Raw genomic sequence first — 14553 nt, 5'->3', positions numbered from 1 at the left:
GCACATTAGAATACATAAAAGAAAGTTTTCACAGTAGTCAATACACGAGAAATAATTATCCTTGCTATGCTGTTTATACGTGCATACTACAGTGAGGCCTTCTGTTTGTTCCTTCAGTTTTATCATAATAATTTTTGTGTACAGTAATGATGAAAACAAGTAGAGTATTAAAATTCATTTCCAGTTGGATATGTTTAGGCGGATTTTTTCAGGATATAGTATTCAGGTAGTACCGTTACAGTCAGATGGCTTCTTGGTCATTTGAACATTTGACAATGTTCTGTAGTTGTTTGGTATGTCATGTGCTTATTTAGGAAAAAATACAAAACGAAACCAAACCTTTACCTATTGCCAAGCTTGATAAGGGACTTTATAATCAGCTTTGTAATGGTTAACTTTCCTGGATGTAGGAGTGGGGTTTTTTTGTTTTTTTTAACCTGCCACATAGTTTTTCACAGGTGAAATATTTCACTTCAAAATGGATAAACCTCTCGTTACATACATAGCCTCTTGCCAGCATGTCAAGAAAAGCAACCATTTTACATTACCTTTTCTGGGTTGTTTTTTTTTTTTTTTTTACTTTTTTTTCCTACTAATACCTTCTCAAACTGACTTCTAAAAACAAACAAAAAATGTTCGTGGGTTAATATTGAGTAGGAACGTTAAACCTCTGAATAAAAGTCTCATTATGGAAGTGTTGGTATGAAGTACTATGTAATATGACTCCATTATTGCTAATGCGTATATGACGCACAATTGTTTGTGTGTTTTATGATGAGCCGCCTTTGGCATGTGGTTGCAAAAGCATTTCTGTAAGGCTCAAGACCTAGCAGAAAAAGTTAAGTGTTTGTTAATTTGTGTGACTATTTCTACATATTGCAGGCAGGAAAAAGAGCTTTATAAAAAAGTATTCAAAAAATGCCACGTAGTTAGCTCTGCTGTTGATAGTTCTAATACTTTCAAAGCTTTCAAGAAACTCATAGTTTTTTCATATTAATAAAATGTGATGTGAGAGGCTTGTCAAATAAAACAACAGTTCACACTACCACCAATTCCTGCTGCTGCTAAAAATAAAGAAATAAAAAGGAGTGAAATGAAATGGCATACTTGCAAGGTGCCAGTTAAAGCCAGACATCATGATGCAACTGAAATCATATAGATTTTTCCATCAAAAATAAGAAAAACATCAAATTTGTACCATGTTTCACAATTGACTATCAAGTAAGGAAAGCATTTATACTTTAAAAAGGAGATGGGCTGTATAAACTGAACTTAGAAAGAACAGCATGGCTAGCCTGAAAGACTTTGTTGAAGAAAGTACGTAAGGAAAAGCATAACTTTTTTTTCTTTTCATTTTGTTTTGACACATTTGAGAAATTACTTCAGAGAAGAGCTGGCTCTTTGACAGTTATGAAGAGATTAAAAACAGCTTTCCCTTCCCCGCCACCACAACAGAAAAGAATAAACAGCAAAAAAAAAACCCCATAAAGTCTCGTGGAAGTGTGCTCTGATGCAGTTACAAAGTGACTTCATAGAATGATAAACATGGAACTGTTCAGTTCAAAGCAAGCTATGGTACAGCAAAGCTGTAGTGAATCTATCTAAATTGGCGCTGAATAGTACAGCTATTGTAGGAATCTTATTTTGAGTTTTCGGTATGTGAAGTCATACCATTGACGGCGTGTAAAAATCACAGGGATATTGTGAAAGGTTAGTGACAAAAGACAATCACATGGCACTATGCTGTGCAATTAAAAAAAAAAAATCTTCAAAAAATCATTTAATTGAAGGATTCATTTCAAGATTGTTTCAGTTCAAATGGTTTATTTGATAAAAAATTTGAATAAAACCTGAGAAGATGGTTTTTGACTTCCCTTCTGGAGTTAATTTTTAAAATTAATTTTTTAGAATCTTACTTTTAGTAAACACCTCTTTGTTTTGCCATATATATGCATAATTAGCTAGATAGTCAAAAATCGAACATGTAATATGTGGACCTTACTTCCCCTGAGCTGTATGCTGAAGTACTCTCTGGTATTCTTTCAGATGTCATGGGCTATGTCTCTGAAGCTTGCATCTTAGTATATGAATGTATAGGTGTCAGCATAAAGAGGAATACCAGCAGTAAGAGAAGGAAATTCTTGAAGGACTTAATATTTTTATTTGATAAGTTTTCAGGCAAATAAGCAGTTTGGGCTGAGTCACCTTGCAGTCACATGAATGCTGGTGCTAACGTGAGGGAGGGGACAGATGCACCTAGTTGAAGAAGGTATAGGTAGCCTGGTTTAGATGTTGTTTTGCTCATTCTGGGGTAGAGTCTAAAATTCTGAAGTTTGTAATTGCTGTGAAATGAAGACTGTGTGCTTACAGGAATACCATTCAGCTAGTATTGAATAGGGACTGGGGTTGTAAGAAATAAATGTTGCCCATATACATAGGCTTTTCTCCTTTTAGGATAAGAAAATCTAGGCTTATATTGACTTCCTAATGGCTACTGCAACTTTTAGGGAAGTTCTGTGTTCTGTTTCCAGCTTTGCCATTCACTGACTGCTAGATCTTGTTTTGTTTTAGTTTCCCTTCATTAGCTTTTACATGTTAATCTGTACATGCTTTATGACAGTGTTTGACTTTCACCACAGGCTGAGTGGTGTAGAGAAGACGTAGTTGGATGAAATATGATATTAATTTGGATTTTAAATGCCATCAGAATATAAATAATACTAATAGATTTTTTTTATCTGAAATCTAGATAACAGAAGGAATGCAGATACAGGGCTTAGTAGTTTGTTATTTTTGTTTAGGGTAGCACAGCACAAGAAGTACCTTAGAATTGCACGGTTCAGATGTAGTATCCTAAGTAATAGGAGAAATCATGGAGTATCTATCAGGAAATCAGATGCTGCTAGGTAGCTTTGCCAAATAGCTTATATACTTACTCTTTGTCATTTTATGTACCAGAAATTGGAGGGGCTTTATATGGATTTAAAGAACCTTTGAGGATCAATTTTTAAAACTTAAAATTACCTAGACATTCAGGGGAATAGGGGCTTCTACATATTAGCACAACAAATTGTATTAAAAGGGAGCATTGGGTAGTCATGAGTAATACGGTCAATTGAGCATCAGGTGTACCTGCTTTTATAGAATTCTGTTTGTTTGTTTACAGTAATCATTGAATAAAATCATGGCAGCTGCCAGTAATGAGGAACTCCATCCTCTGGATCCTGGAATCTCTAAGCTGCAGTTTGCACCCTTCAGTAGTGCCTTGGATGCAGGATTCTGGCATGAACTAACCCAGAAGAAACTCAATGAGTACCGATTGGATGAAACTCCAAAAGTTATCAAGGGATACTACTATAACGGTAGGTAGAAACTGAACTTCTTACTTAGTAGTTTAGCTTTATCCTGTTATTCTTATAAGAATTTGTATAACATATTTGAAGTATTTTGCTGAAACATTACTGGGATTATAAAACGCTAATGGATGAGCTGTGAATTCTGGAGTGTCTGTGGATAACTTATGACTTGTATTTAAAAAAAAAAAAAAAAAAAAAGAGAGAGAAATTAAGCAGTGCTTTGCTATTTGAAGGACATATGTTGCTGCTTTTTGTCCAGGTGATCCTTTGGGTCTGCCAGCTCGCTTGACACTGGAGTTCAGTGCCTTTGATATGTAAGTACCTAGCGTGGTTGTCTTAATTCATATGTGAAGACGCTTTCCATGGATAGTAGTAATGCTTTGACATATAATGTTACTTGGACACGTGCTACAAAAAATAAGTATGTGTGTTTATGGGCTTTGTAACAGTGGAGAGGCCGCTCTGAATCGCAAACACTAAATTAACACCCAGTTTCTGAAGTAGTATATTCATCTAGAGGGCCAAGTTTAAAGTATTCTGGTGGGGAGTCTTAAATACACTCATTCTGTTTGTATATTTGTTTATATAAAACAACATTTTCTTTCCATTTTATAGGCCCTTCTGTGAGTAAGGGAGGATATTTTTAGTCATCTGACTCTTCTGGTGAAATTTTTCCTTAGATCTTTATTTACTGAAGATTCCTAGTCAGAATTAGGAGCTCAAAATAGTTTTTACAGTCTCTATTTTTCACGTGATAAAACTTCCACAGTAGTTAGCCTTTATGATTGAAATTTTATATTTTTGCTTTTACCTCCAAAGCCAAAGATCAGGAAAAGCTGTTCAGTGTACACACTATAAAAGAGATTTGAGAGGAGGATTTTTTTTTTTTCCTACATGGTTTTCAAATTCAGCAAATACCTGAGTTAATATAACTAAAATAGAAACAGAAAAGATTTCCTCATAGTCAGGGTCACGTTTGTTTTAAGTTAGTGGATTACAAAACCATAAGTTACAGAAGTGACCTGCTCTGTCTTGCCTGGATATCTGCCTTGGATGTCAGGAGCTTAGTGAAGCTTGGTATATTTTGAGATAATTTCGTAGGACTTACTATTCCAGTAATTTTTATGTAAGAACTTCTAAGTATGGTACTGAAAGTATATGCAGCAAAGTGCTGCAGTTGGAAGAAAGCTGTGATACTGGTTACAAGAATTTCAGGTTAGTGAAAAATGGATGATACCATTGTATTTGCTCTATCAAGTGTTATGACAAAAATAAAACAATGAAAAGTCCATTTATGTAATAATTCTTCTACTGTAGGAGTTTTCTGTACTCTGTTACTCTGGAAGTCAATTTAGATGATGATGAAGTTTCCTTTTAGCCTTAAAAAAACCTCTGGAAATTATACATCACCTATATCTACAATGTAACTTTAAACTTTGCTAGATTTGCCCTTTAACAGCAGTCAGAAATATCAGTTTAAGAGAATGATCTTATAGGAGTCAAGGAAACCAATCAGATCTATAAAATTAAGGGAGCGCTGCAGTTATGACTGAATTTACATTGAAAGGGGGGAAAAAATACATACTGTTATCTACAAAGTGCAGTATCTCCAGCTGATGGTAAGATATAAAAACCATTCAGTCTTCCAGCTGGTTTGGGTTTGCTTTGGGATGTCTTATTAAACATAAAATTTTTATTGAGTAACTCCACATATGTGGAAAATTGACTACTAAAATTCAATCTTAATATTATTATTTGTTCTTAGTGATAATCATATTTGTCATGAAGAACTTACATTTGTTTGGAATCTTTAAATTTTGAATTTGTGATTAAATGCCACTTGCTAGAGATAATCCAGATGCCCAATGCGTTCTTTTAAGTCACAGCACAAGGTACTTACACCAGTCCACATTCAACAAAGCGCTAATGTTCATAAAAAGATTTTCAGTAGAGCTGTCATTAACTTTTGTTACTGTGCCTTGTCATGTTACAATTTCAGGACAACCTTGCTTGCAAAATTACACCATAGGAGAGTTACTGTTATCACTGCTGATGATGTTAAAAGTATAAGCATACAATTCTGAGAGGTTTATTTATTTTATTCAGGAATGCTTCAATACCAGCACGTTGCTGTCCTGCTTTCGGAACGTTATATAACACTAACACTTTTGAGACTTTCAAGTCCTGTGATAAGAAGTCACTTCTGGAAAAAGAGGCAAATGAGGTAGGATTAAAAAGCCTATCAACTGGCTGAGAGATAGGGATTGGAAGTAGCCAGTGGAGTGCTTTATAGTCTCTGCTCCAGGTATTGGAGAAACCGTCCGTACTGACCCGTTTAGCAGTGTCAAAACTTAACAGTTGTTTCTAGAGGGAAAAGTTTGATAGTTTCTTCACTGTTCTTCCCAAGAGAATAGCAAGTAGCTACTGGACTTACTAATGGACTTGGGGGACTTCATTTCACGGTTCTGTTAAGCCACATTTTAAATTTAACAGCGCTATAAGAGCTGCCTGTGACCTGCATTCAGTAGGGCATGGGTTTTGTGTTTGTTTTGAAACCCAGAAACTAGCAACTGCCTGGTTTTAGGCTTTAGCTTATTGCAACGTGTCTGTGTGGCGTAGTGATGGGGAAGTTTCTGAACAGCCAGAAGACTGAGGAAAAGTGAGAACGAGGTGGCTGTCAAAGGAAGGGGCTAGGAAAAGTCTGCTTGCACTGTGAGGAACTAAATTAAATGTGGTGGCTAAGGGAGGAATGAAAATCAAATTAAGATGACCTTTTGTTTTCTGAGACAATTTAACCAATTGTCAATTCCTTTAGATTAGATTGATAATCTGCCTGCAGGCCTTGAGTAGCAAAGTTTTCATACGTGTCTTCGCTTGAGGTTAGGAATTTTTTGTGTGCCTGTGGCCTAGTATTCCCCTGTCAGTAATAGATACAGTGCAGTAGCTTTAATGATATCTTTTAGAAAACTAGAAAGGTTAGAATGCTTTATTCACACTACTAATTTTTCTTACTTTTTGAGACAGAAAGCTCAAACAGGTCTGCTTCACACCCATGTGAAGAAGACTTCTTGTCTCACCAATGTGCAACAGTCTGCTTTCTTAGATGTCTGTCTTTTTCCCCTGCCCCCGAACGTCCTAGTAGCTTATTCACATGCCGAGTATCTGTAGATTATGCAAATAATTATACAAAAGATGAGAATGCAAGGAAAGTCTACATGAATATCCACAATATGATGCATATTGTGCTAGTGTTAATAGTTCCTATACCTGAAGGATCGTTCCTGATGGTTTTTTTTGTTTTGTTTAATGCCGTATGCCTTGTTCATGAGTTAATGCCCATTTTGTTCCCTAGCATCTATAGCTGTTGTGTTAGAGAACACGAGCCTGTGTGTTACCTTTAGAATCCTTTCAGCATGAAGTTAGATAGGAAAAGTGGAAATCCCAGTGGATTACTGGGAATATTAATTTTAGTATTTTTAATTTAGCTGGAAGAATTCCTAATAAAGAATCCTGCAATTGTTCTCATGCTACCTTTGTATTTTGTTTCTCTGCCTTTTTTTCTTACTCTCTGTGCTCAAAATCAATGACAGATATGGGAATCAATAAAATCTGGGGCTGCTCTTGAAAACCCTATGCTCTTGAACAGGTTCCTGCTGCTGACATTCGCAGTGAGTAAAGATAATGTATCTTAGAGCGTTGAAATGGAAATGATGAAATAGTTTTATTTCTAGAAGAAATATTATAGGAGTATTAGAATACTAACATTATCAGGATGGTTTTCAGACATTTAAAAAAAACTAACGTAATGAGCCATTCTTTTGTACAAATATAGAGGATGTTAGGATGTAGTCCATAAACCAGCAGATGCCATATCATACTCTCTTCTGTTTACAGATCAGATTATTTGATTACCTTGCAGATACTAGTAAAAGTAGAACAACTGTTTCAGGTTGAAGAGATTGAAAGTTTTAATAAATAATGCTTTAGATAACACAAATTGAAGCATTAAGTGCATATTGTCTGTTTAGACCTTAAAGATTAAAAACTCGTGTAGAGAAAGCGAAGTCATCTAGTATTTTTTGTTTTGTTTCAAATCATCACAGTGCCTTGTGGAGTAGAGAGAACTATGGTTAGGATAATCAACCATCAGTTATCAGCAGTGCCTCAAGCAGTAATTTACATTCTGATTTACATGCTTGTTATCTAATTTTATACATTTCTTTTTCTAGGATTTAAAAAAGTACCATTTCTATTACTGGTTTTGCTACCCTGCTCTCTGCTTCCCAGATGGAATACGTATCATTCAGAAACCAGTCTGTCTGGGTGACAGATTCGCTTTAAATCAGGTATACCAAGTAAATACTAAATGTTATGAACGTTTTAGCGCTAAGCATTTTTTGACTTTAAAACTTAATATTTTTATCTTAGCACAGGCTAAATTAATTTGAGAATCTAATTTCTTTTAAAATCATCACTCTTATTTCCATGTGATTGTTCTCGTTTACCTCTTTTTTTTTCTTTACTGTATAAATTCTTTCTCCTTGAGCTTAACATCACTTCAGCTTTATCTGATTAGACACAGAGGTAGCAGACAATTCTTGAAGAGGCAGTTACATTCATTTTAATTTTTCTATGTAGCTTATCAAATATATAAATGAATTTTTTAAATTTATAAAAAGACTTTTAAACAACCTTTTTAAAAGTGACATCTTCTGGGAGAGCTAAGTTATTAACTGAGGTGAGTATAGCATTAAAGGAAGGCTACAGTGGGTCAGAGAGAAATATGTTCTCCCAAAGTTCATGTCTTCTTTATTGTTAATAACTTCAAAGCAGTGAGTGTTCCATGTTAGGAAAAGCAGCAATACATTTAATCTGGTAGAAATAAAAGCTGAGGTGCATCATAATTAGAGAATATAACCCATGGAAAAACATGTGAGACTTGGGGAAAAGTGGTAGACACCATGAAAAAGGTGCAGAACAGGGCAAGAGTGAGGAGAAGCTGATTGGGACTCAGAACTTCACAATTGCGGAAGAAAATCTTTTCCCACAGTAAAGACTAGGATACTGATTCTCCTTCTAGACCAACTGAAAGCAATCAAAATACTTAATAAAATGGTTTAATCGGCAAGAGAAATTAATAGAGAAGATCGCTAATAATGGAATTTGGAAAAACTGTTTTAAATAAAAGATTTTAATAAAGTGAAAGATCTAGGCAGGAGGAGGTTATCATGCAAGCATATCAAGACTTCTATAAAACCCTTAGTCTAAGGAGGGCTCCTTCTGACCTTGGTGGGTAGATTGTGTCTCTTCAGGGCTTCTATTCCATTCCAGTGAAGGACTCAAGTTGAGCCTTTTTTTGTTCATAAATAAAGATGAGAGTGCGAATTTCAGACTTTAACTGATGTAACAGAATATTCTATCAGAAAATTGTCTAATATGTTATTGTTTCAAATCTAAGAGATTCCTGACTTCAAATAATCCCGTTCTTTACTAGTATTGTGAAAAGTGTTAATAAAATGCATGACTAGACAAGAAAAACATGGGATAGGAAAGAATTTTTGAGAAGAAAAGTTAAGTTTTTTTTTCTTGTTTCATACTACAATGCAAAAGGAGAAAAAAAAAAAGCCAAGTTGCCTGCATATGCCCTTTGACTATAACTGAAGCTAATGTGAAACTTTGAGTGGCCTTTTAATGTCGAAACAATCAATGAGAAACAGTTTTGTATTTTCAGTTAAAAAAACCCCATAGTTCCCTTCGTTGCAGAAGACCCTCATTAGATCTGTAATAAAGAAGGATATAAAAATGTAAAAGGATATAAAGGATATAAAAATGTACCTGTCGTGATCTGAAGACAGATTTTTGACTAAGCACTGAAAATACATACCACAAAATAGATTGAATGGGTGCATAAGCCTCCACAGTGTAGTACTGTGATTAATGTTTACCGGTACCTAGTCCTGTACTAGATATTTTGTAGTTTGGAAGCAGGTCAGAGAACTTGGTTCTCTTGCTAAGAGTAGAGGAACAGATATGCTTATCAAGCTATTGTGACTGTCAAAGTGAGACTTTATTTTGTTTTAGTATTTCTTGTTACATCCACTTGCAGTAACAGTAACAATGCTTCTATTTCAAATTTGCATTGGCAATTGCTGTTTTAGTAATGAATTTTTTATTTCAGTTACTGTGATTTTAATGAATTTAAAACTTAAAATTTTAATGAATTTAAAAACTTCTCTGTATGTTATTTTCTATTGTAAGATTATTTCAGAGATGGCAGGAGTGAGCTAGTCATCCTTCCTAAATGTTAATACGCCTGTGGTGGTTCTGCATAAGATCATTACCACTGTTGGTTACAGTTGTGTTTTTGATTTTTAGATTCAAGCACTTCAGAAAGCGTATGATGAACTTTGCCGGGCAGAAGGGGTTACAGCATTGCCTTATTTTTTAATCAAGTATCATGACAATTCTGTGGTGGTATCTCTGCTCAAAAAGTGGGATGGTTTCTTCCAAGACGAAGGGGAAAAGGTAAGGAGTTTTTTTTTTACATCTTTTTATAACTCACAAATGCTTAATTTACAAATGATTTGAAAAGTGTCTGTAATACTGAGCCAGGCACAGTGATTGGCCTGTAAATAGACAGGGTTAGTAGCTAAATACCAGCAGCTTAGATTGATTTCGGTGGAGAGGGCTAAGTGTCTCTAATGCTTACACAAAAGGGTAGTCGCATCAGGTTAACGGTCATCTTGAAAACAGAGTTCAGTCAGCCTGAAAATAGTTCTTCATGCTCTTTGTACTGACTCCCTCATTATCCAAATAGGAATTATACAATTTTATGAAAGTGTTAACATGCTAACTTAGTATTTTCCAATCGCTCGCCTTATATGCAGTATTATAGTAATGCAAAGCATTTATTTTATTGTTTGTGTACTAAAAATTGGTATTCACATATTTTATGAGAGTGTTAAACCGTATCTTTTTATTGGTTGCAGTAACAGTAAACAATACCAGTGAATGCTATATGGGAGTTTTCAACTATAAAAGTTTATATGCAGTTTTCCCATAAAATTTGTCAAAGAAATGTTGGCATGTATTTTGCTACAAGTGCCTATTAGAACTTGAGAACTATGGAAAAAAAATGCTGTAAATCTGCATATGAAAAATATTCAAGTTAAACACTTAACCCACCTGTACTCCAAAATTATTGTGGTCCAGAAGAGGTTAGAATAATTTCTCTGTTAAATTCGGAGATCGTGCCTGTCCTTTGAAGAAGCGAGCACTGTCCGTTGTTTTCAGTTAGGAAAAAGTTATGATAATACATTAAGCAGATGTCATCACAGTAAGAGTTGACTGACTTGGTTAACCTGTGCTTATGTATGTTGAATTCTGTTTTGGATCATGTTGCTGTTGCTCAGCACTGAACTTTGCTAGGCCTTTCTGAATGTTTTGCCATCTTTATTTCCTTTCAACTTCTTTTTCTTGCGTTGCATTGAAGTGCTAGGAAACAAAACTTTGAGTTATGCTGAAGAGCTAATAAGTATAAAAAAGAAATCTTGAAAGGAAATTTGTCATACATAGTGAAAGTCATTTAGTTCTGTTGTGTAATACTTGATCTTCAGGATTTTTTTCCTGCTTTCCCAAATTTTCTTTTTCCTGAGACTAGACCTGGGTCTGTAGTTCTTGACTGAAATATGAAAGAGAAGATTAAGATTGTAAATGGCCATATGACTATGGTAATAGGTCATAGATAAGAGTACCTAATTAGATAGGAGCATCCTGCATATGAGAGAAATCTGGAATCATCTGGAATATATTTCTTCATTGACATTCGGTTTGGAGGGAACTGCCGAAATTTTAGACTGATTGGGTAGGATTGATCGCACTGATGGTGTAACAAGGGTGCGGGGTCTGGAGTTTGTATTTCAGTGAGGCAGCTGAACTTGCTGTCCTTGGAACGAAATATGTTTTTGTTGTTACTGAGTTCATTTGCTGCGAGTTTATCAAATTGGATCAGCTTAGTTAGGGGTCTAGTGCCTGCTGGAGTCAGCAGTTGCAAAGCAGCAGCTGGGAGGAGGGATGGGGAGTGGGCCTCTGCTCTGATCTGTAGCCATTAGATTGGCTCACCTACATCTCACACTGTTCCTATAGACCCTTCAATGAGGTGGTAAAATTGAGACCAGTCATTTTAAGATCATATATAGGCAAAGAAGCAGGAGGGAAGAGCTCTGGAGATGTGAGACACATGGATATCAGTAGTGATGTCTGAGTTCAGATCTTGCGCATATCTAGACTTAAGCAGTTGCATCTTCCTAATCCCTGGTTGTGTTTTGGTTCAGCATTGGCTGTGAAGCAGTTAGGCTTGTAGTTTAGATGCCTCAGTTATGGGAATAATATTACACAGGTTGAACATGAGGCAATGTCCAGGTCCTTTACTTAGGCCCCTTCTTAAAGATTGTCTTTACATGTGGTTTTTTTTTGGCTATGTTTTTCCTTTGAGTTAACGTCTTGCTAGCCTGTCCCCTTTCACTTTTTGATTGTCCCACAATCAATGCAGAATTTTTTTTCGAGAGCAAGGCTTCAGTTACTGGGTTCCCCTAGGTTTCATAATGCTATCTTTCAGGAAGGTACACGTACTGTAGTTAAATGTGGATGTCCACTACATGGTGAAAATGAACAAATCTAGAAGCTGTGGCAAATGTTTGACTGAAAGCTAGTGTGACCATGTAGTATACATTTGTAAATACTTAAAATACCTGTGTAGTTTTATGTAAAAAGTGCCAGATAACCTTTACTGTGAACTAAATACCAGCATGGGTAGAATACTTCTCATTTAGAGCAATTTTATTTGCAGGTGACAGTTGGAGTTTATGATCCATGTAATTTAATCCACTATCCAGGATGGCCTTTGAGAAATTTCCTGATCCTGGCAGCTCACAAATGGTATCTATTTTATTATATTTCTCATGGAGATTATTTATTGGCTGATATCAAATTTTCTCCCCTTGGCAGTTTACTTCTATCACCCACCTGATTCTTAACTACAGTGCATGAAATATGCCAAAATACATATCAAAGCAAAAAGAAATTCCTCCAAAAATTTGAAATACAACTTCCAACATTGAGATGACTCACTCTCAGTAATTTTGATTTTTGCTTATTATTCTATTTTTTACTTCTGACAGTCACGAGTTCTCATTATTCCTATTCCTCACATGCATGCACGTGCATGCAAAGATATGCTTTAGACCGTTGCTTGCCTTCTTTAGACTCTAGCTGGTACAAGTGTTACCTCTGATGTTAGAGGATGAATTAGTGCCCAGTAACAGTAGACCTAAAGTTTGAAGATCAGATACTCCTAGGTTTTCTTGTAGTGTACCTTCTTCAATTTTTTACTTTGGGAGAGGCTGGGGAGAGAGGAGATGGTTTTAGACTCTGGTCTTAAAAAAAAAAAAAAAAAAAAAAAAAAAAAAAAAAAGATATTATTCAACTAAAATTAGGCTGCTATAACAAAAATGTAATTAAGTTGCAGTTTCATAGTTTTGACTTTTACGTTTTATTACAAAATGCAAAGAAGGAAAAAGAAAAGTTTAACTAGGTATGGCGTTTTCCAAGCTACTAATTCGACTATAGCACAGAAGGATATGAAGTTTCTAGACAGCTTTACACATTCTGAGAGTAAGAGGATTTTAGGCACTAAAGCTCTAATTCTTGGCTTTTGGAATTGAATACTGAAGAAGAAAGATGACATTACATCAAGAATTGAGAGGATCTTGCTTGGGTCATGGGGAAGTACAAGTGCACATCATGTCAACTGATGTCTGTTCTGGGGCTTCCATGCTTTTTATTCCCCTCTGTCCAGTAACATAGTCGAAATGACAGAAGACAATCTGACAGCGTCATTTTATTAGAGCTGCTTCACAACAAACTGGACGTTTCCACATTCTAAGCGACTACGTTGGTTAATAACTGGTAAAAACAGCAGTGTTCCTGGACTAATGGAAAATGCTTTATTCAGAATCTGCGAAAGAGTAAAGATTTGTGATATAGGCAGAGCGTTCAAAATAAATTCATTTCCTTTTTAAAGAAATTGCATGTCTCTCTCTTTTCTTTTCTTTTCACTACCAGGGGCAGCCGTCTCCAGTCAGTTGAAGTGCTGTGCTTCAGAGACAGGACCATGCAAGGAGTGAGAGACATAACACACAGTATTATCTTTGAAATAAAGCTTCCACAGAGAGCCCTTGGCCCAGGTAATCCCTTTTCAAAAAAATTAATATTTCTTCCCATTTTTTTTCCTTCCTCAATCACTGTGAAGATAGAAAAAAGGCATTAATACTACCAAATGATTGCTTATGCTAAGTTATTTCAAATGGATCTAAAATTGTCTGAGTTTGCTAAATGTCTGTAAAGCAAACTGTTCCTTCTTCAAAAAAAGAAAGAGGACAGCATGTTCTCCTTTTTTTTCCTCCCTCTTTAAATCCTGTTTATGGTGTTAAGAAAAAGTTCTAGTCTCGTATGAAAGATGAGATAGCAGTTTGTAGCATCTCTTCTGCTATGTATACTGATACTAAATATTATCTTTTTTCTCATTAAATGTCTACAGTCCTTCAACTATAAAAAATACATGCAATAGTGATTTTATGTGATGCACATTTTTAATACACTTTTAAAACTGTAATTCAGAGTGGAATTGTCTTCAGCTGAAAGTGAGATAGCAGATGTAATTTAAAACAATAAAATTGTAAATTCAGAACATAAGCTCGGATTTGATTTCTATGTACGAGACTATCACAAAATTTCTCTACCTCCTCTTATCCAAGAAGTTTTGAGTGCTTTATGTATGATAGGTTTGAATGATTTAATTATTATATAGTTAGGATATATAAATCTCTACAAATTTACAGATAGCATGAAGAGATAGTTTAACTTGACAAAATTTACTGAGTTTTGAATTCTATGAGAACTACAGAATTAGTATGAAATGTCTGACATGAATTGATGTCTGAGCAAATTATTGGCCAAACTGAAAAGAGTAAAAGTTTTCAGACTCCTGCATTTTTCTTACAATGTGAATGTCACTGTTATTTGTTGCTTACAATGATATTGTGGAAAATGGCATAAATGTAACATTGCCCTTCAGTAAGACTGCATAGTCTAAGTAAGTAAAATAAACGTTGACCATCAATTTAACACTAGAGTATTT

The 14553-nt window shown here is 35.2% G+C and overlaps 1 protein-coding gene across 11 annotated transcripts in view; it reads left to right on the top strand.

The window, feature by feature from the left end:
- The window catches only part of ATG7 (autophagy related 7), a 112070-nt gene that overhangs the window by 1685 nt on the left and 95832 nt on the right, over nt 1-14553 (top strand). For all 11 annotated transcript variants that reach the window (XR_011144026.1, XR_011144029.1, XR_011144027.1 and 8 more), the window contains 8 exons: nt 3167-3362; nt 3616-3670; nt 5463-5580; nt 6947-7024; nt 7586-7702; nt 9732-9881; nt 12205-12293; nt 13479-13600. Coding sequence is in view for 6 of the 11 variants with exons in the window: in XM_068960327.1 (XP_068816428.1) it covers nt 3185-3362; nt 3616-3670; nt 5463-5580; nt 6947-7024; nt 7586-7702; nt 9732-9881; nt 12205-12293; nt 13479-13600 (907 nt within the window). In the remaining 5 variants the exon portion in view is untranslated. The remainder of the gene's footprint in view (nt 1-3166; nt 3363-3615; nt 3671-5462; nt 5581-6946; nt 7025-7585; nt 7703-9731; nt 9882-12204; nt 12294-13478; nt 13601-14553) is intronic.

This window comes from Struthio camelus, chromosome 14, assembly GCF_040807025.1.
Source record: "Struthio camelus isolate bStrCam1 chromosome 14, bStrCam1.hap1, whole genome shotgun sequence".
In the NCBI taxonomy this organism is placed as follows: domain Eukaryota; kingdom Metazoa; phylum Chordata; class Aves; order Struthioniformes; family Struthionidae; genus Struthio; species Struthio camelus.
The sequence above is the reverse complement of the archived record's forward strand: the minus strand, read 5'-3'. Positions and strand labels throughout refer to the sequence as shown.